At 59.2% G+C, this 22,105-nt stretch overlaps 1 protein-coding gene across 1 annotated transcript in view; it reads right to left on the bottom strand.

The window, feature by feature from the left end:
* EFNB1 (ephrin B1) overlaps positions 1–1,247 on the bottom strand; it is a 50,555-nt gene extending 49,308 nt beyond the window's left edge. The window contains exon 1 of the mRNA XM_075435675.1: positions 999–1,247. Coding sequence (XP_075291790.1) covers positions 999–1,114 — 116 coding nt within the window. The 5' untranslated portion in view covers positions 1,115–1,247. The remainder of the gene's footprint in view (positions 1–998) is intronic.
* Positions 1,248–22,105: the final 20,858 nt, after the last annotated feature.

Here is a 22,105-nt window from a genome sequence, read left to right on the forward strand (position 1 = left end):
CCTCAAAAACTACTTTTTTGGGGGGTTTTTTTGAGAAATGGGGGGGAGGAATCAGGCCAAAAGCCAGATTTAAAAACAACAAAAACCCAGGAAGGGTCTAAGATCAACAAACACTCCGTGATCTACAAGATAAAGGCCAGCGAGAGGGCTACCAAAACCACCCCGACACCGCCAGCACCGACCGCGGCCGAGCACCTTCCACTCCTCCTCCTCCTCCTCCTCCTCGCCCTTCATCCTGGCGCGCTGGAAAAGCCCCTGCTCATTGTTCTGCACCTCGGCCGGGGCACATATATACACACATACACATAGATATATATATATATATATATATACACACACACGCACAGCTTCGCTGCGCATATCGCCGGAGCAGGGAGGAGAAGAGCACAAGAGAAAACCCAGGGGGAAAAAGAAAAAAAAACGAAATAAAATAAAAGGAATCCCAGCGCGGTGGCAAAGCCCAGCGCAGCGCCGGCGTGGCAGCGGGGATGCGGGCGGGGGGCGGCCCCCCCACACCCCCACACCCCCTACACGCACCCCCCGGCCCCTGGGCGAGGGGCGGCGGTGGTGGAAGGGAAGGGCAGGAAAAAAAAAACTTAAAAAAAAAAAAATTAAAAAACGAAAAAATAAAACGCGTTTTTAAAAAACCGCTCAAAAATTAAGGAAAGGAAAAGCTTCAAAAGCCCAAACGATGTTTAAAAATTAAAAAAAAAAAATAAAACTGAAAGAAAATTTTTTTAAAAAATCGGCGGAAGGGTGGGAGCCCGCAGCAGCCGAGCGCCCCGGGGAAGCCGCCGGGCTCCAGCCGAGGGTCGCTCCCCGCCGCCCGCCGGCTCCCGCCGCGCGGTTTTCCCTCAGAAACCCGGCGGTTTCGGTCAATTCGAGGCTTTTTCCCCCCACTCCGGCTGGGTTTTTCCTGCCGGGTGGGTTCCTTCTCCCGTGGGGTGCGAGGCCGCTTCCCCCCCCCCCCCCTCACCCCGTCCCCCCGCCGCACGTACTTGGGGTTCGCGGAGCTCCACGAGACCGGTTCCAGGCTCTTGGCGAGCGGCGCGGCCAAACGGCACAGGGCGAGGAGGACGCCCAGCAACCACCGCCCGCCCCGGGGCCGCGCCATCGTCCCTCGGCGGCGGGACGGGACGGGCGTCAGGCGCCCATCGCCGCTTCTCCTTCTCCCCCCGCCGCCGCCGCCGCCGCTGCCGCCGCCGTCGCCTCCTTCCTCCTCCGCCGCCGCCGTCCCCTCCCTCACAGCGGCGCCGCCCGCCGCCGCCAGCGCTCTACTCCTCCGCGCAGGCAACGGCGAGGGCAGCCCGGCGCCGGGCGGCCAATGGCTGAGCGGCGCGGGGGGGGGGCCTGAGGCCAGCGGGCACGCCCACTTTCTCTTCTTAAAGGGGGAGCGTGCTTTTTGATTTTTATTCCTCCCCTCCCCCCGTTTATCTACCCTCCCCGCCTCGCCTTGCCCGGTCACCGCTTAACGATGGGGGGGGACGGGGATGGGGACGGGCCGTCGGGGCGCCGGTGTCCCGGCGCCCCGACGGCCCGTCCCCATCCCCGTCCCCCCCCCGCCGAGGAGCGCGCCATTCACCCGCGATCCAACAGCGCCCCCCAGCGGACGCCGCTGGCCCCGCCCCCGCCCGAAAACCGCGGCGGCTCCGGTTTGGGGTGATTTCCCCCGAAAGGCGAAAGAAATTCGCCGCTTCCCGGCGCTTTGGGGAAGTTTCGGGAAGGTTTCGGGAGTTTTTCGGGGTTTTTATTTGCCGCGGCTTTGAGATTTATTTTTTTTTTAATTTTTTGGAAGATTTTTGGGGTATTTTGGAAGTTTTTCGGGGTTTTTTTGGAAGTTTTTTGGGGGTTTTTTTTGCTATTTCGGGTTTTTTCCCGAGCTTTTGAAAGGGTTTTTTGAGTTTTTTTGAAGGTTTTTGGAGGTTCTCGGCGTTTCTTGGGGCGTTTTTTGTGGGGTTTTGGGGAGGTTTTTTTGAGAGTTCTTTTGAGGCTTTTTTGATTTTTTTTGACATTCTTTTGGAGTTGGGGGGGGGGAACAAACTCCGGAATCATTTTTCTTTCTATTAAGAAAATTTAAAGAACCCTCCGGTGTCAGTTTGCTTTCTGTTACAAAAATAATTTAAAAACCCCTCCGGAGTTAGCTCAATTTCTATTAATAAAGTTTAAAAAAAAAAACCCAGCTCTGGAGTCAGTTCGCTTTTTATTAGGGGGGGGGGAAAAAAGCAAACTTTGAGTCAGTTCTGTTTCTGTTACAGAAAATAAACAAACCCCTCTGGAGTGGTTCAGTTTCTCCTAAGAAAACACAAACACCCAAACTCCGGATTCACTTCACTTTCTCTTATGAAAATAAATAAAAAAAAGTCCAGAGTCAGTTCGCTTTCTGTTAGGAAAATTTAAATTAAAGCTCAAGTCGGTTTGCTTTCTACTACAAATTTTTAAATAAACCCTCCAGAGTCAGTTCGCTTCTGCAAAAATAATAATAACCTCCCCCCCCCCGCTACCCCCCTGCTGGGCTCAGTTCGAGTTCTAGCGAGCAAATGTGAAAACCCTCCAGAATCAGGTCGCTATCTATTTAAAAAAAACAACAAAAACAAAACCCACTCTGGAGTCAGTTCACTTTTTATTAAGCAAATTAAAAAAAAAAAAATTTAAGCGGGTTCAATTTCTGCACAAAAATCGAATCCAGCCCCTCCGGAGTGGGTTCGGCCGCATCCTGCATCGCTGAAGGAGCGCCCGGCAGTGGGTGCTGCTGTCGCTCAGACAACACCTGCGGTCAAAAGCGGTGGCAACACTCCGGCAAGGCGCGGAAAAATAAAATTATTTTGATTTTTTGGCCACCTGCCCTGGGGCGGCCGGGTCCCGCGGCTGGGAAACGGGGACGCGCTGCCCGCCCTGCCCGCCCTGCCCGCTTCGCGCCATCCCTGCCCCACCATCGCGCCCATGACATCCCGATCGGTTGCCGCGGCGATGCCGGCTCAGGTGGGGATCCAGCGCCCAGGAACCCTTCCGATAGGGGCAGGATCGCTGCAGGGTCAGACCCTCTCGCCTCCAACCAGTGCAGACCAGTTTGGCGCTGGAGGGTGCTGGGGACCGGCAAAGAGCGGGAAAGGTCTGGCTGGTGGCAGCGTGTGCCTCGGAGAGGCGAGAACCGGCGCGGGGGAGCGGGAAAACCCCTTCCCAGTGCGTCCCAGCATCACTCTGACGGCGGGGAGCACCCGTCCAGTAAAGTCACGCTGGGATAAAATCATGGTTTTCCCACCCAGCCCCGGTAAGGGAATCGGCGGTGCCGAACCGGGGCGATTCCTCAGGTGGTTCTGGGTGAAGAAACCAGTAAACTCACTGGAGAGCGGTTCCCAGCCTCGGCCGCACCAGTGACACCGGGGAACTGGGCTGAGCTCCGGGCGGGAGCAGCGCGGGCAGCAGCAGGAGGGGATCGCTGCCCCGGGGGGGCTGCCGAGGGTCTCTGAGGAATCACGGCGCGGGATTTCCCCCTAAATCCCGGGCTTGGGGAGCGACCCTGGTACCTTCACCAGGAGCTGGGTGCGGGAGAGAAGCGGCCAGGCCACTGCCAGCGCCGGGAACCGTGGGGTTCCACGTCCCCTTCCCCAGCGAGATCCCGGTGTCGGCACCGATGTCCCCGCACGCTGCGCCCGGCCACGGGCACGGCCATCGCCAGCCCCTTCCCCAGGGAGGCGGGGGAGCGAGCGGGGAGAGGGCACGGGCGCGAGTGTGAGCGGGGAGCACACGTGGAGTGTGCACAGAGAGCGAGCAGGGAGTGTGTGCAGAGAGTGAGTGTGCAGGGAGAGTACACATTGAGTGTGAAGAGAGAGTGAGTGTGCACAGAGGGTGGGTGTGCAGGGAGAGTGTGCAGGGAGTGTGCAGAGAGGGAGTGTGCAGAGAGTGTGCGTGGAGTGTGCACAGAGAGCGAGCAGGGAGTGTACGTGGAGAGTGGGTGTGCATGGAGAGTACACATTGAGTGTGAAGAGAGAGTGAGTGTGCACAGAGTGTGTGCATGGAGAGTGGGTGTGCAGGGAGAGTGTGCAGGGAGTGTGCACAGACAGTGAGTGTGCATGGGGAGTGAACATCGAGCGTGAAGAGAGAGTGAGTGTGCACAGAGAGTGGGTGTGCAGGGAGAGTGTGCAGGGAGTGTGCACAGAGAGTGGGTGTGCATGGAGAGTGCACATCGAGTGTGAAGAGAGAGTGAGTGTGCATGGGGAGCGGGTGTGCAGGGAGAGTGTGCAGGGAGTGTGCAGAGAATGAGTGTGCAGAGAGAGTGTGCGTGGAGTGTGCACAGAGAGCAAGCAGGGAGTGTGCACAGAGAGTGGGTGTGCATGGAGAGTGCGCACTGAGTATGCAGAGTGAGTGTGCAGGGAGAGTGAGCACATTGAGTGTGCACAGAGAGTGGGTGTGCATGGAGTGTGCACATCGAGTGTGCAGAGAGTGAGCACACATGGAGAGTGTGCAGGGAGTGTGCACAGAGAGCGAGCGTGGAGCATGCACAGAGAGTGGGTGTGCAGGGAGAGTGTGCAGGGAGCGTGCACAGAGAGTGGGTGTGCAGGGAGAGTGTGCAGGGAGCGTGCACAGAGAGTGGGTGTGCAGGGAGAGTGCATACATCAAGTGTGCACAGAGAGTCAGTGTGTGCAGAGTGTGTAGGGAGTGTGCAGAGAGAGTGGGTGTGCAGGGAGAATGCGTGTGGAGTGTGCACAGAGAGCGAGCGTGCATGGAGAGTGTGCACATCGAGTGTGCACAGAGAAGTGGGGTGCATGGGGAGTGCACATCGAGTGTGCAGAGAGAGCAGGCACACACAGAGAGCCCACGTGGAGCGTGCACGGAGAGTGAGTGTGCACAGAGGGTGTGCAAGGAGTGTGCAGAGAGAGCGAGCGTGCACAGAGAGTGAGCAGGGAGCGTGCACATGGTGGGCGTGCACGGAGAGAACACGCACAGAGAGCACACGCGTGTGCGGAGCATGCCGGGAGCGAGCGCGCAGCGGTGGGTGAAGGTCAGACACTGGGGGGGACGAGGGGGTCCCTCCGCGCTGCCGGGGGGGTCAGGGGACGCAGCACATGGCATGGGGGGCAAACATGGCCATGCGCTCTCCCGCGGCACGGCCCCCCACAGCCCCCCGGGCGCGGAAGAGGCGATGCGGGGCTCGGCCCCCCGCTCCGCGGCCCTGGCTGCCGTCGCCGTCCCGAGCGGGGACGCTGCCCGGCGTGTCGAGCGACCGCGGGCGTCACGAGTTTCGGGGGGCTCAGCTCCCAGCAGCGCTGCGCCGGGCTCGCTCCCCGGGGGAGACGCAGGGTTCACAGAATCACAGAATCACAGAATAGTAGGGGTTGGAAGGGACCTCTGTGGGTCATCTAGTCCAACCCCCCTGCCCAAGCAGGGTCACCCAGAGCAGGCTGCACAGGACCTTGTCCAGGTGGGGCTGGAATATCTCCAGAGAAGGAGACTCCACAGCCTCCCTGGGCAGCCTGGGCCAGGGCTCCGTCACCCTCAGAGGGAAGAAGTTCTTCCTCGGGTTCAGCTGGAGCTTCCTCTGCTTCAGTTTGTGCCCATTGCCCCTTGTCCTGTCGCTGGGCACCACTGAAAAGAGCTTGGCCCCATCCTCCTGACACCCACCCTGCAGATATTTGTAGGCATTTATAAGGTCCCCTCGCAGCCTTCTCTTCTCCAGGCTGAACAAGCCCAGTTCCCTCAACCTCTCCTCGTAGGGGAGATGTTCCAGTCCCCTCATCATCCTCGTAGCCCTCCGCTGGACTCTCTCCAGCAGCTCCTCATCTTTCTTGAACTGGGGAGTCCAGAACTGGACACAGGACTCCAGGTGAGGCCTCCCCAGGGCAGTGCAGAGGGGAAGGAGAACCTCCCTCGTCCTGCTGCCCACACTCTTCTTGATGCACCCCAGGATCCCATTGGCTTTCTTGGCAGCCAGGGCACGCTGCTGGCTCATGGTCACCCTGTCGTCCACCAGGACACCCAGGTCCCTCTCCACAGCCCGCGGACCTGGGACCCCCGGGTCCTTGCCTGCAGCTGGGGAGGAGGGGGCTGTGGGAGAACGGAGGGCATCACTGAATTCCCAATTTCTTCGTATTTTTGGGGCCCGGGAGTCGCCCGGTGCCACGTGCGCGCTGACGTCAGCGCTTCCCCCGCCCGCATCCCGCCGTCCCACACCCCCCGTACGCGTCTGCTCCGGTCTCGTGGCTTCCAGCTCCCCCCAGTTCCACCTCCCTCGAAATTAGTTCAGGCTGACGACGCGATTTCTGGGGGTAAACCCCCCCGATTTCCCCCCTGTTCCTTCGTCATTCCTGAAGTGCTTCGCTCCCAGGGGACGAGGCGAGAAGGAAGCTCCCGCAGCCCCGGGGTCAGGCCCAGCATCACCCCCGTCTCGGGGGCTCCCCGGCAGCTCCCCCCTGCTCCCGAGCAGCCCTGCCTCGCGGCTTCTCATCGCGCGCCATCACACCCTCAGCAGATGGTGATCCGCATCCCAGAATGCGTCCCACAGCCGCTCCAGATTTAAATTACCTGAGAAATTTTAGAGCGAAGGAGCGATGGGATCAAACGGGGCGAAAGAGAATTTGGGCTGAACACCAGGAAAAAAAAACCGCTTTGTGCTGAAATCTGCCCGGCCGTGGGATGGGTCCCCCAGGGAAGCGTCCCAGTTCTTTAAAACTCACCTAAATAAAGACCGGTGGGGAACAAACCCCGCTGGTCCCAAAGACACGGGCACCGCGGGACCTGCCCGGTTTTCCCCGTAACTCTTTTCTGGGATGAAACGGGGGAGATCTCACCCCCCCCAGCACGGGCACCCCGCGGGGCTCTGCGGAGGGACGCAGCCCCGCGCCCCGGGCAGAGCCTCCCCAGGCAGGCAGCCCCGCGCAGGCTGGGGCCAAAATCCGTGAGGAATCCAACCCTCCTTGAAAAAACCAACCCCAAACCACGGGGATTCTTGAAACGCCGGATGCATGGGGCTGCCTGACGAGCCTGGTGCCTATTAAACAGCGAAGAGCCAGGAAAAACGGGTGCCAGAGAGCCCGCGTCGCGCTGCCGCACCAGGGGATCCAACTCCGAGATGGAGGTGATGTCAAGGATCTGCCCTCGCCGTGATTTATCCCACCGCTCCGGCTCCTGGAAACCTGCACCTTCTGCAGATGTGCTGGCTGATTAAAAATGATGCAACGCGTTCGCTAGCTGCGTAATACGATTTAAATTAAAAAGCCCAGCTTCGAACCGAGAACCTGCGGCGGCTGCCTGCAGCCCCCGGCGCTTCCCACCCGCCCGGGGTGCCGGGGAGGGGCGCGGGGAGAGGCAAGGGGGGAGCCGGAGGCGCTGGAACCATCGGGGCGAGGACGGAGCGGGGAAAGGCGGCGGCAGCAGGCGATCGGGATCCAGAAGGAGCGTTTTACGGGGCTGAGCAGTCTGCTGCGTAATGGGCCGGGGAAGGAAGCATTAAAATCTTTTAACCAGTTTTCAGAGACGCGATAATTAAGGTGTTGTAAGCTACGATTGCCCGGAAAAAAACCAAAGGCAAGGAATAAGATTTTTATCACTTCAGAAGCGGCCACTCGTGGATGTGAGGTTTCAAAAAAGATAAAAAGGAGGGGGGGAAAAAAAAAAGAATCCCTGCAAGAAAAAGAACATGTGAAAGGGGATGGAAGCAGGGTCCAGGCAGGGGCTGCGGGGAAGGAGAGCGGTGGCAAGCGGGAGCTCGGTGCGCGGCCGTGGCTGCTGGGAAGCTGGGGAGCGGGAGTCAGGTAAGCACTGGAGTCTGGCCATCCACTGCTTTGGTGGGACTCCAGCACGGGCTTCACAGAGTCACAGAATCACAGAATGGTTGGGGTTGGAAGGGACCTCTGTGGGTCACCCAGCCCAGCCCCCTGCCCAAGCAGGGTCACCCAGAGCAGGCTGCACAGGACCTTGTCCAGGCGGGGCTGGAAAATCTCCAGAGAAGGAGACTCCACAGCCTCCCTGGGCAGCCTGGGCCAGGGCTCCGGCACCCTCAGAGGGAAGAAGTTCTTCCTCGGGTTCAGCTGGAGCTTCCTCTGCTCCAGTTTGTGCCCGGTGCCCCTTGTCCTGTCGCTGGGCACCACTGGAAAGAGTCTGGCCCCATCCTCCTGACCCCCACCCTACAGATATTTATGGGCATTTCTAAGGTCCCCTCGCAGCCTTCTCTTCTCCAGGCTGAACAAGCCCAGTTCCCTCAACCTCTCCTCGTAGGAGAGATGCTCCAGTCCCCTCCTCATCCTCGCAGCCCTCCGCTGGACTCTCTCCAGTAGCTCCTCATCTTTCTTGAACTGGGGAGCCCAGCACTGGACAGAGGACTCCAGATGAGGCCTCACCAGGGCAGTGTAGTAAGCATCTGCAGTGGAGTTGCTCTCCTTCATCGGGACCCCTGGGGAGGAAACAATATTGGCTTCAACGAACGAGGCCTCAGCAATGGGCGAGAGAGGCTGAACCCGCCGCTTCGCCCCGCGTTCTGCCAGGCAGGGGCGCAGGCAGAGACGCGGCAGCAGGCCCATCCCGCACATCCCGCGCGGGAGCCTGGGGCCGGACCCATCGGTTCCCCGTCCCACCGCAGCAAATCCGCTTCTTCGGCCGTGCCCTGGACCAGGGCAAGCAGAGGAGGGGAGCTGACGGGCTGCCAAGGGGGAGAGGGCAGCGGTGCCAAAAACCGCATCCCTGGTGGGCGGCTGGCGTCGCCGCGGGGCGCGGAGGGAGGGACGCCGGGAGCAGCAGGGTCCCGAGCATCGAGCAGTTACCCCAGGTCAAGCCGGGCACGCCGAAAGGCCCGGCCAGAAGGACTTGGCCTTGCTTTTCTAACGAGTGATGGCAATGGCTGAGGAGCGGCAGGGAACTATTTTTAGCGCTTTGAATGATATTGTAGAAAACATAATGGAAATTACTCGACCTGGCTGGAGTGCGAGCAGCCCTAAGCTGCACGGTAATATAGCCCAACAGCAATATGGTGGGAATATATAGAATATATAGAGAAAAAAAAATATATATATAAAATAAAATAAAATATATATATATACATGAAAGGTAGCAACCTACCCACTCGTGCAGAGCGGAGCTTGCTGGAGGAGGCAGGAGGTGGAGCCAGGAGCATCTAACGGGGTACAGCGGAGGTCATTCGTTAGCATCTTCCTTAATGACCTGGCAGACCGCGTAAGCAGCGTGCTCATGACCTGGCAGGGAAGGTGAGCAGCGTGTCCACGGAATTCCCGCGGACACCCCGACGTGCGGGGCCGCGCGTGCTCGTACGGGCAGAGAAGCGTGGAAGGGGCCCAAACAGCTGGAAACGCGCGCAGGAAACTTCATGATTTTGTCAGGGGGAAAAAAGAATCTGATCGGATCTATCTGGAGCAAGCAATTAAAAACATTTTAGGGGGGGAGAGCAGCAGCTGACAGCTCAGCAAAGGCTGCCGGGGACGGCAGCGGCGGCAGGTCGGGTTTAATATGCAGCTATGCCGGAGCTCTTCTCATCTACCTCTCCCAGGGAAAACACAAAGTGCATTTTCAGGTCACTGATCCACCAGAAGGAGGAAAAGCCCCAAGAAGGAGCAGAAGCTGGAGGAATGGTATGTAAGCCGAGATTTTAAAACACATGGATCTGTTTTCCTTGGACCAGCAGCGGCGAGGGGAAGTCACAACCGCATGCAAATATCCCGCAAGGTTTGAACACCAAAGGAAAAACGATTGAGGGTGGCAGGAGAACAGAAGGCGACCTCGGGCCGTATCCTACCCCAGGGGAAACTGCCGGGAGCGGGGAGGCTGCACGTCGCACCACGCCGGCGTCGTGCCGGGGCACGCGGCTGCCGGCGGAGGGGCCTGGGGCATCGCACCCCGACTGCTCCCGGGGCTTGGAAGCAAGCTTGCTCCTTGGCCGGGGCAGCAAGCGAAAGCATTGCTGTCCCCAGGGTGGGATCTGCTGTCCCCAGGGTGGGATCTGCTGTCCCTGGGGTGGGACCTGATGTCCCCAGGGTGGGATCTGCTGTCCCCGGGGTGGGATCTGCTGTCCCTGGAGTGCGACCTGATGTCCCCAGGGTGGGATCTGCTGTCCTCAGGGTCATATCTGCTGTCCCCGGGGTGGGATCTGCTGTCCCCAGGGTGGGATCTGCTGTCCTCAGGGTCATATCTGCTGTCCCCGGGGTGGGATCTGCTGTCCCCAGGGTCGGATCTGCTGTCCCCAGGGTTGGATCTGCTGTCCCCAGGGTGGGATCTGCTGTCCCCGGGGTGGGACCTGTTGTCCCCAGGATGAGATCTGCTGTCCTCAGGGTCATATCGGCTGTCCCCAGGGTGGGATCTGCTGTCCCCAGGGTGGGATCTGCTGTCCCTGGGGTGCGACCTGATGTCCCCAGGATGGGATCTGCTGTCCTCAGGGTCATATCGGCTGTCCCCAGGGTGGGATCTGCTGTCCCCAGGGTGGGATCTGCTGTCCTCAGGGTCATATCTGCTGTCCCCAGGGTGGGATCTGCTGTCCCCCGGGTCAGACCCCCCCATCCCCAGCATCAGACCTTCCATCCCCAGGGTCAGAGCCTGTGTCTTGGTGTGAATGGGCTGCTGTTGGCTGGCTGAGAGAGGCTGGGGGGCTGCTGTACATGGCCACGTAGTCACGATGCTGCTGCAGGAGGGACCTGGAAGGAGAGGGGTGCTGGCTGGGCTGAACTCTTCTCCCAACTCCCAACTCGCCGGCAGCCCCCCAGGGCAGGGTCCCCGCAGAAACCCCGGCACGTACCCACCCGCGCAATGCCCCGAACAAGACGGTGATCTCACGTGAATGAGCTCAGAGCTGGCTGGGTCCTGCCAGGATTTACATGGGAGGCTCCAGAGAGTCTGTGTGTACTCACAACCCTCCCGCCGAGAGCCACGGCTCTCCCCGAGGGGAGGAGGAGCGGGGCTCCCTTCCCTGCTTCCCTGCTTCCCCACCCTGCCCTGCCAGCTCGGGCTCGCTGGCAGCCGGCCTGCGCCCAGCGGCCCACGCTGCCTGCCCGTGCGGCTGCGTGTGCCCACAGCACCGGCTCGCTGCCCCGGGCCAGCAGCCCCAGCACCCTGTACCCTGGAACCCTGCACCCCTGCATCCCTGCACCCCTGCACCCCTGCATCCCTGCACCCCTGCATCTTTGCATCCCTGCACCCCTGCATCCTTGCATCCCCGCATCCTTGCATCTCCTCCTCCTGGCACTCCTGCAGCCCCTGCATCCTTACAGTCCTGCATCTTTGCATCCTGCATCCACACTTCCCCACCTCCTGATACCCCTGCATCCTCTGCATCCCCTGCATCCCTGCACCCCTGCATCCCTGCACCCCTGCATCCTTGCATCCCCGCATCCCCACTTCCCCGCCTCCTGACACCCCTGCATCCTCTGCATCCCCTGCATCCCTGCACTCCTGCATCCCTGCAGTCGTACACCCCTGCATCCTTGCATCCCTTGCATCCTTGCATCCCTGCCTCCCTGCGCTCCTGCATCCCCGCACCCCTGCATCCCTGCAGTCCTGCACCTCTGCATCCTTGCAGCCTTGCATCCCCACATCCTTGCCTCCCCCCCTCCTGGCACTCCTGCAACACCTACATCCCTGCACCCCTGCATTCTTGCATCCCCGCATCCCCACTTCACCGCCTCCTGACACCCCTGCATCCTCTGCATCCCTGCGCTCCTGCATGCCTGCACTCCTGCACCCCTGCATCCTTGCAGCCTTGCATCCCCACATCCCTGCATCCCCACATCCTTGCACCCCCCCTCCTGGCACCCCTGCAACCCCTGTATCCCGCACGCCTGCACCCTTGCATCCCCTCCGTTGGCACACCCTGCACCCCTGCATCTCTGCCCTCCTGCACTCCTGCACCTCTGCACTGCTGCATCCTTGCATCCTTGCATCCCCACCCCCCTGCATCCCCACATGCCAGCACCCCACAGCCCATCCCCACCCAGCCCGGGCTTTGGGATCCCCCCGGTGTCCCCCAGGGCACCCAGGCAATAAAATCCTCCCGTTTGGGCAGATCGTGGTGTCACGCTGCCTGCCCGGGCCGTCCCTCCGTGCCCGCTGTGGGTTTTGCCGTTGCAGCCCGGCGTGCCCGCGGCAGCGGGGTGGCTTTTCCAGCCGCGCTGAGACGCTGGCTCCCAGCACGGAGCAGGACGGGGTGAAAGGCAGAAGGGGAAAGCGGAGAAATGATGCTTTATCTCAGCAATCGCCAACGGGATAAACTGACATCATGAGGAGTTGCACAGCAGCGTTTCTTTTGTGGGGCTGGTAATTTGTGACAGTGAACATCACTGAAAATATCTTAATTAATGTTTATTTTGATGGCTGTGTAGGTTTGGGGTGACGTGTCCCTGAGTCTGGAACGGGGAAGGGGGAAGAGAGGCAGGAAAAAAAAGCAGATTTTTTTGACTTGCTGCCCAGAACCACAAAAATGTCTTTTAAAGACTCCTTCCCTCCCTCCCTCCCTCCCTCGCCCCAACAGGCTCATCAGGAGCGGAGCAGAGATCACGGAAAGAGGAGAGATAGAAAGATAGAAATTCAGAGGAAGGGGGTGGGGGGCGAAGCGATGGGAAGGAGACAGACAAACACACAGAGAGCAATTTGCATGGTTTATGAGTCTTTGATTTCGGCGTATTTACAGCCTCAGTGCTAACACCCCGGTGGGAAGTTCTGGATATTTACCCTCTGCTTCGCTTCACATCTTTATCAAGCGATCTTTCTGTCTCGCCTCCAGCCAGTGGTTAACGAGCTGCAGCTACAGCAGGTCCCGGCTTCGGAGGAGCCCCTTCCCGCCAGCCTCCGGCAGCGGTTCCCACAGCCGGCACCGGCGCTGCCTCTCGGTGAGCCGAGGGGTGTCCCTGCACCCCGGGTTCTCGGCTCCCCTCCCTCCCCGACCCAGCCTGGCAACGCGGGCTGAACATGAGGAAGAACTTCTTCCCTCTGAGGGTGACGGAGCCCTGGCCCAGGCTGCCCAGGGAGGCTGTGGAGTCTCCTTCTCTGGAGATATTCAAGACCCACCTGGACAAAGTCCTCTACAGCCTGCTGTAGGTGACCCTGCTTCAGCAGGAGGGTTGGACTGGATGACCCACAGAGGTCCCTTCCAACCCCAACCATTCTGTGATTCTGTGATTCTGCCCTGGGGTGCTGCTGCCCCGCCAGCCGCTGCGCCGGCCCCGGGGATGCAGCAGGATTTGCTGGGGTGCTGCTGGAAACACAAAGGTGATCTTAGGAAGCAGCAGAGGTGTTGAAGTCTTTTATATTTTTGTGTTTTCCCAAGGGATCGCATCTCTTTGTTGCTGTCGTTGGTTGCGCCTGGCTCCAAGAGCCCAGTGCACGTCGTTGGTTGTGCCCCGAGCCCAGAGCATTCGGCTCCTAAATGGGAGAGATGCTGACAGTGCGGGAGGGAGCTCCTGCCCTGCCAGCATCCCATTCTTCTCCCATTCTTTCCCTTTTCCCTACTCTGCGAGCCAGTTTCTTCCTGCATTCCCACCAAGAGAACTGAGTTCGCTGCTCTAACCCCTCGTGCCACGGCAACGGGACGGTTGGCAGGACCAGCGGACGCAGCGGGCAGAAACGCGCAGCCGACAGCTCTGCGCTCGTTTGACATCTGCGATGCTGACGTCCAGCTCCAGAGCAACCTCTGGGCACCTCGGAGTGGGAAACGTCTTTCCCACCGAGCGCGTTTCAGCTGGGAGAGCTGGGTTTCGGCAGGAGTTTCAGGCCCGGGGTGAATCTGTCGTCTCGCCGGAAAGCCCCCGTCACCCAGACCCAACCCTTTGCTGTGCACAGAGCAATCGGCTCACGCCAGATCTTGCAGCACCATCCTTCCAAAACTCACGCCATGACCCCAATTAGCACTCTGGGGAAGCAGATAATGAGTCCTCCTCCTAACGCCCTTTCCAGCGTGTTTGCTTCGCGGGAATCCTACGATCAGTCTCCATCAGTCAAGGCGCACCCGTCGTCCATCCCCTGTTCTCCGACCCTCTGAGCACGCCGAGTTCTCATCAAGGGAAGTTTTTCCGAAGCGTTTTGGCTTCTCTTCGCTCTTGGATTTCCCCCAGACAAACATGATTTTTTCTTTTTTCCTCCCTGGGTTGAGGCACCCACGCGCGCCCGAGCAGGACAGCGGGGTGGGTCCCGCCGGGGCTCTGCCGCTCCAACCGCGGGAGCTGGCTCCGGGTGGCTGCGAACCCCCCGGTATCGTTTCCACTCCATAATTGGGCAAGCGCTGCTCTCCCTATCAGATCTTCAGCGCAAGCACTGACTAGTGTCTACAAGCCTGAGGAGAATAACACGGAATATTCAAGGAAAACCTCATACTTTTTCTCATCTCCTTTCTGCCAGGAAACTCATTTTTCGGGGTAGCTGTGGGAAGCGCAGGCAGCTGCTGCGCAGGACGCTCGCAGCCTTGCCTGACTCTTCCTGGGCAACCTTCAGCGTGGCTGCCCAAACGCCGAGCAGATTTGGGGGAAAACCAGGAGAGCTGCAACCCCCCGAAAGGCAGCGCTGGGGGAGCAGCACGAGAAGCCTTTGCCTCTGCCGACGACTCCTCGCCGTAACTCTGCCGCCGCTGAGACTCAGCTCGGCACCACGGGAAGCTTCTCCACGAGCTCCTTCAGCTCATTTATATTGCTTTTTTTTCCTCCCCCCCGATATTATTTGAATCTTGTTCCTTAATAAGTCTACAACTAAAAGCAATTAAGGAGTTCAGTGAGCAGCATCCATTTCAGCAGTGCCCAGCCCCGACAAGCCCTGCCGGGGAGGTGGTGGGAGGGCAGGGGGGGCCCGGGGGGTGCCGGGCTGTGCGAAGCCCCACGCCATGGGGGCACAGGGGGTTCCTGTTGCCCCAGCCCCAGCCCTGCTGCCCCGCCAGCTGCCCCCAAGGCTTTTGCTCAGAGGGTGGATGGCTGGCGGGGGGCATGGCCCCGACACCCTGCCCACACAGCCCTGCGCCAGGAGGTGCTTCTCCTCCGACTAACAATGTTTAAAATAAAATAAAGGGAGAGAAAGACTTTTTTTTAATTTTCCAGGGGAGAAGCAGATCAAAAGCAACCGTATCTGCGAGGCAGATGATAACTACTGGCAACAACCTGCCCGCAGCCACTGCCGGGGATGCAAAGCTGAGGAAGACCCGGGGGGCCGGAGGGGTGCTCGGAGAGCCTGGCTCAGAAACACGAGTGTCAGATCTGGACAGGGGTTCTGTCAGAAAGAGAGGCATCCAGCTTCGCCTACGGGGAGCCCACTGGAAAGCCACCCTGTCCCAGAGCCAACCCTGCATCGAGGAGGAAGCAGAGCAGCCCCTAGGGACCGGGACAGCGGGCAGGGTCGGGGGCTGGAGGGGTCCCCTGCCCCGTCCTCCTGCTGCCGAGGGGCGAAGCTTTCGCTCTGCCATCGGCAGCTGGTACGGACACGGCCGGAGGCCCAAGTGCCCTCACCAGCGCACGGAATGCCCTTTCAGCCAAAACTCCTTCACATTCTCTCTCAGAATCACAGAATCACAGAATCACAGAATGGTTGGGGTTGGCAGGGACCTCTGTGGGTCACCCAGCCCAACCCCCTGCCCAAGCAGGGTCACCCAGAGCAGGCTGCACAGGACCTTGTCCAGGCGGGGCTGGAATATCTCCAGAGAAGGAGACTCCACAGCCTCCCTGGGCAGCCTGGGCCAGGGCTCCGTCACCCTCAGAGGGAAGAAGTTCTTCCTCGGGTTCAGCTGGAGCTTCCTCTGCTTCAGTTTGTGCCCGTTGCCCCTTGTCCTGTCGCTGGGCACCACTGGAAAGAGTCTGGCCCCGTCCTCCTGACCCCCACCCTGCAGATATTTGTAAGAAAGGGCTTCTGCTTCCATCTCCGTGGTAATGAACTCCGAGGCAGGAGAGGTAACCTCTTCCCACGGCATTTTAATGAAGAAAACACCCACCGCGATGCAACCATCTTCCTCGCACCTCGCCGCACGCCGGGATGCGGCTAACGGCGGGGCTGCCGGCTGCGACAGGCGATGCAGAAAGGATGCTGCAAATCCCACGTCCCGCGCCTCCCGACAGTGGAGAGCGAGGCATCGCCGAAACGGGGCACTGCCGCGGCCAGACGCGGGCACGGCCGGGAGGGGAGCGGGCTGCAGCGCCCAGAAAAAGGGGAGGAAATCTGCATAAATTAGCAGGAGGCAATTTTACACTCATCCGCTAATCACCCGCTGCACGTGCCACTCCGCAAAGCTAATAACAAAGCAGGGTGGTTTTAGTCCATAACAAAATCGAGATATCAGGCTTTTAATGTCAACACATCCTTAATTACCAGGGAGCTGGTGCTCAATCTGGGCAAGCCAAACCCGGGCAGGACCAGCCCGCAGCACGCTGCCAGGCACCCGGCGCCGGAGCCTGCCCTCCTCCCGGTTCCCGCAGCCCTCCCTTGGCCCGGCTCCTTCACACGATGATGAAGTCCCGGCTGCTTTCCTTCCACAGCCTGGTCCCCGCCGCCCCGGCGCTGCTCCCGGCTGCCTCCATCCACACGCGTGCACCGTTGCGGTGCCGAGGTGCTGGCTTCGGCCATCAGCACCCTTTGCCGGCCGAGCGAGCGCAATGAGCTTCATTTCCCCCATGGCTCCAGCCCCTGGGGACCCCTCCTCAGCTGGAGACCTGCTGATGACACAAAGCTGGGAGGAGTGGTGGACACCCCGGCAGGCTGTGCTGCCATCCAGCGAGACGTGGACAGGCTGGAGAGTTGGGCAGAGAGGAACCTGATGAGGTTCAACAAGGGCAAGGGCAGGGTCCTGCACCTGGGGAGGAACAACCCCAGGCACCAGCACAGGCTGGGGTGGACCTGCTGGAGAGCAGCTCTGCGGAGAGGGACTGGGAGTGCTGGGGGACGACAGGGTGACCATGAGCCAGCAGTGTGCCCTGGGTGCCAAGAAGGCCAATGGGATCCTGGGGTGCATTCAGAGGAGTGTGGGCAGCAGGACGAGGGAGGTTCTCCTTCCCCTCTGCTCTGCCCTGGTGAGGCCCCATCTGCAGTCCTGTGTCCAGTGCTGGGCTCCCCAGTTCAAGAAAGATGAGGAGCTACTGGAGAGAGCCCAGCGGAGGGCTGCAAGGATGAGGAGGGGACTGGAGCATCTCTCCTAGGAGGAGAGGCTGAGGGAGCTGGGCTTGTTCAGCCTGGAGAAGAGAAGGCTGTGAGGGGACCTTAGAAATGCCTCTAAATATCTGCAGGGTGGGGGTCAGGAGGACGGGGCCAGACTCTTTCCAGTGGTGCCCAGCGACAGGACAAGGGGCAACGGGCACAAACTGAAGCCTGGGAAGTTCCGTCTGAACCCAAGGAAGAACTTCTTCCCTCTGAGGGTGCCGGAGCCCTGGCCCAGGCTGCCCAGGGAGGCTGTGGAGTCTCCTTCTCTGGAGATATTCCAGCCCCGCCTGGCTGCGGTGCTGTGCAGGCTGCTCTGGGTGACCCTGCTTGGGCAGGGGGTTGGGCTGGGTGACCCACAGAGGGCCCTTCCAACCCCGACCACGCTGGGATTCTGCGATTCTGTGCTCAGTGCTCGTGAGGATTCGTTGCACCGCGTGGGTGTGCAGCACGCAGCGGTGGTGCGTGCCGGTGACTTGCCGAGCGTGGCGTGCGGTCGCTCGTGCCGTGCTGGCTGTGGTTCGAAGGACGGGAACAGGAGGTGGGGGAGGTCTCTGCCCTGGTGCCATCCTTGGGTACTGTCAGCAAAAGAATTAAATAAAAGCGAGAATGATTGATTGAAATGTCCCAGCTCTCACTGAAAACACGAAGGATCTTTGCTCCCAGAAATGTGGTCTGCAGCTGGAGGGTTTTTTAACCGGAAAAAAAAAAAAAAGTATGAAATGTGTGCAAACAAAAGGCAATTTCAGGGGAAAAAAGAAACCCAACCCGAAAACCCAAATATCTGTTGGAAAACTATGGCTGGGAGGTTCAGAAGGGCTCTCTAACCACGAGCACCGCGAAGACAAAGGTGTCCAAACACTTGGGTCAGAGCAGGCACATTCGCTCCTGGCAGAGTGGCCCCTGGGCAGGGGGCTGGGCCCATACCCCTTCCCCTGGGTCCCCAGCACCCAAGGTGGGCTCACCCCTAGGACAGAGCTGTTGCACCCAAGAGACCCAAGTCCCTTCGCTGCCGTCACCACATGGCAATTCAGTTGACCGGTCACCCCGCTGCCAGTGCAAATGAGAAGAAAAGCCAAAGTGACCTAAAAGCAGCTCTTTGGTAGCAGCCTGACGCACCTTCGGCTCTTCTGCACCAGCCAGGAGGGGAAGCGAAGCTCCACCAGCAAGTCAGGTCCTCCCAGGTGGAACCAGACCCGGGCTTCAGCATCACCAGGCCTGGCACCGTCTGCCCCCCGGCTCCCTCTGCGTTTTGCCCTTTTTTAGGGCAAAGCCCGGCCGTCGGAGCGCGGCCCTGGGGCTCCCTGCGGCGGGGAGATGCAGGTCCCGCCGAGGAGCCCAGACTGGTGAGGCTCGCTCCTGTCAAAACATTTCAGAAGAATAGTCATAAAGCACAGCCAGATCAAAACAAGTTAAAACAGAGCCGCCAAGGTCTGGTCACCTCATAAACCACAGATAAAGCCAGAAAGGCCTTGCTAAAGCAGGTTTGATCTTCCTCTCTTCCTGTATCTCTTTCATAAACATCTTTGGGAGCTGCAGGAGAAGATCCTTATTGATGAAGTCCTAAAACTGCCTTCCCATGGATGCTGGGAAAGCCCAGCCAACTATCCCACGCTCAATCGTCCCCGTCCGTGGCAGCACCAGCCGCAGCAAATTCCGCCAGCTCTGCAGAACCGCTGGCCGTCCCGCCCCAGGGACTCCTCTGTTTGCCTCAACCCGATTCCTGTCAAGCTCCTCGCTCAAGAAGAGAGAAAAATTTGAAAAAAGAGACCCTTCGGCCACCCCTTTCCTCCCAGCTGTCCGACCTCGGTGGGGTGTTGGTCGAAGGAGTGGGTACCATTGACAGCAGGGGAAGCATCTCAAGAGCTTTTGATGAGCCCGAGGAGCTGTTCCAAAAGGCCCCTTTGCCTTCCTCTGTCTTCTTCTACTCTTGTGCTGCTGCTCCTGGAAGCTGTTAAAGCAGGAGCATCCCTCCCGGCCAGCCCAGCTCCTCTTTGGCCAGGCTGAAGCTGTAGAACAGAGCCCTGTGGAGCAAAGCACACACCCCCCCCTTGAATTTCCAGGCGGCTTCGCTCACATTTGGGACAGAGATCTGCAAAGTCTCCAGCTTTAGATGCTCCGGGAGGAACGCAGGGTGAAGGCAGAGTCCTGGCAGGGACGGAGTTGTCCCCGAGCGGCTCTGCTCCATGCGTGGTGGCCCCTGGGTGAGCCGGGTTGCCCCACGGCAGCTCACCGGGGCCGGGGCAGGTCTGTCCGCGCGCAGCCGTGCTGCGATGCGAGCGCGATTAAAGTAACTGAGCTCAGCTCTCGGAAGGTGTTTGGAGCAGAGAGGTTGCCATGCAATACCTGGGTTTTCTAAAAAGCGTTCCACAAGGTCGTTCAGCAGAGGCTGGTGAGGAAAGAGAGCTGCCCTGGGTTACGTGAGCAGCTCTTGCAGATTAATTCCTGGTTGAAGACAGCCGGCGCGGATCCGGCGTGAACAGGGTGTTTCTGCAGGGGAGAGGACTTCTAGCAAGGTCCCACAGGAGCCCAGCCAGGGACCTCCACTGGTCCCCTCCCAGAAGTGGTCTGGGAGAGGGCAGAGCGCAGCGACGCTGGGTGCTCGTATACGGCACCAAATCGCTCAGGCAGCCAAATCCAGTGCTGACACTGAAGAATTGCAGAGAAACGTAATGATCGTGCAGAGCAGGGAATAAAATGGCAGATGAACTTCACTGTTCATAATTGCAAAGTAATGAACGTGAAAAGCATTTCCAGCACCGCACACGCACGGCGACGGGCTCTGTATCAGCAATTACTGTTGCTTAAAGAGATCTTGGAGACATCACAGGGAGCTCTTTGAAGACATCCTTTCAACAATTAGTGAGAGTCAAAAAAGCCAAGTGGGATATTAAGGACTCTCAGAGCCAGAAGAGAGAACAAAAGAGAAAAAAATCCTTTTTCCTCCCTCTGGAGCTGCGGAGCTGCTGCAGCTCGGCTCCAGCTGCCCCACGCCATAAGCAACAGAGTGAATGGGAAACTTGACCAGGCAATCCTCAGACAACAGCTTCACTGGGGTCAGCTCAGCAGCCCGAGAACGGGCAGCAAGCACAAGGAGGACCAGCTCTGGATCAATCCTGCTGGGGCTCGGGCCGAGCAGCCAGCCTGGCCCAATGGTTGGCCCAGCCCTCACGAGCGGCAGCTGCTCCCTGCCCCGGCAGAGCCCTTTGACTTGCCAGGTCAGTTTGACCATCGCAATCAAACAACGCGTCGAGGTCCGTGAGACATGAAAATCATGTCCCACAAGTTCCGCATGGCTTTCCGTGGAAGATGGAGAGCTCACGGATGAGGAAAAGTGAAGTGAAGAGGATCAAGCCGGGCACCGTGTTTGAGCCCTTCACCTGGAACCTCCTGGGACATTTCTGGAGCTTTCTAGGGATCCACTTGCCAACAGTTTCTTGAGATTTATTTTTATAGCGCTATGAATTTGGAGAGGGGCTGTTCCTCTTAAATCCTTCATCTAGATCCTCTCTTGCAATGCCCCACTGTTCTCGAGGAATTTTCCAGATTATCCTAGAAAGTCCTCAGTAGAACGCCTTCCTACATTTTTCACCAGCCTTTCTGTGACCTGTGGCTGGAACATTTCCAGGAGTATTCAAGGGCTTCATAGGACTTCCCTGATCTGGAACATTTCAAGGAATGCCCTAGAGCTTCATTGACCTTCCTCTGTCTAGAAACTTTCCAGGAATTTTCCAGTTTTCCTGAAGTTTTCTGTCTTTCAGGAGTTCTCTGGTATTTTCCTGTCTACGACCTGTCGAGAGGCATCCCAACGCATTTCAAGAATCCCACAAGGGCTCTCGAGAAATTCCTTTGTCTAGAATCTTATGAAATTCTCCAAATGCTTTCCAGAAACTTACCCGTCTAGGAAAAACTCAGCCTGGGACCCTTCTCAGACTTTTCCACTGCCTTCTAGAAATCCCTCAGACAAGGACCTTTCTAGCAATTTCCCTGGTGATTTCTAATAATTTTCTTTGTGCTTTCCAGGATGTTTTCTTCTGCACTTCAGGAGTACCCCCACTGTTCAAAGGAAATTCCCGAATGCTTTTTAGGAATGTACCCCTGCTTTGCGGGAGTTTTCCCAAGCCCCCCGATTTCTGGGGCATGCCCACTGGGCTACCAACCTCCCCGGCCAGCCCAAGTCAGCACGGAGGAAGAGAAGTCTTCTTCTGCTGTCCCACCCTCCTCGAGCCATCCCAACGTCTGGATGGAGAATAAAGCTGCAATATCCCAGGACCCGGCTGCGGTGGAGCAGACTCGCTCTGTGGACGTCGGTGCAGCCCCACCAGCTCCACCAGCTCCACACGATGCACGTGTTGGTTAAGCTTGGTTGGTTAAGTTGGTTAAGTTGGTTAAGCACGCGGTGGGTTAAGCCTGCGAGCCCAGCGGAGCTGGGAGGGAGCAGGGGAAGCATCTCTGCAGCCCCCACGACCTGCCCTCGCAGATGGGATCCATCCCTTGTCCGGGGCCGTGGGGCGGGTGGGTGCTCTCCTGGGACCTCCTCTGCAAGTCCCCAGAGGCTGTGCCGGAGTGAGCAGCCCAGCCTGGGCTCCCCGCTGGGTCCGTGGAGGCCGATCGGTCACTGTCACGCTGAAAGCAGTATTCTGGGATGCGAGCCACGCTTCCGCCCCTTCCCTCATTCATCACCGCCAATTAGCGGGGCGCACATGGTCTGCAGGCAGCGGGGTGCAGCGGCAGCCAGCGCTGTCACAGAACACATGTGGCCAGATGTGAGGAGAGAGGGAAAGAGCAGAGTTGTGAGCAAGGCCACGCAAATCACGGTGCTAAGCACCCGGATTGCTGCAGGACATCTCCCGGCCAGACCAGCTCCTCGCGATGCTGGCTGTGGGACCACCGTAGTCAGCCCCCACTGAGGTCCCTCGGGGTGCTCAGGGTTCTTCATGGGCCCCCCTGAGAGCCTGGGAGCCGGGCTCTGAGCTCCTGGTTTGACAAACCGAGTGACAACAGAACCAAGCATCCC

This window comes from Opisthocomus hoazin, chromosome 14, assembly GCF_030867145.1.
Source record: "Opisthocomus hoazin isolate bOpiHoa1 chromosome 14, bOpiHoa1.hap1, whole genome shotgun sequence".
NCBI lineage: Eukaryota > Metazoa > Chordata > Aves > Opisthocomiformes > Opisthocomidae > Opisthocomus > Opisthocomus hoazin.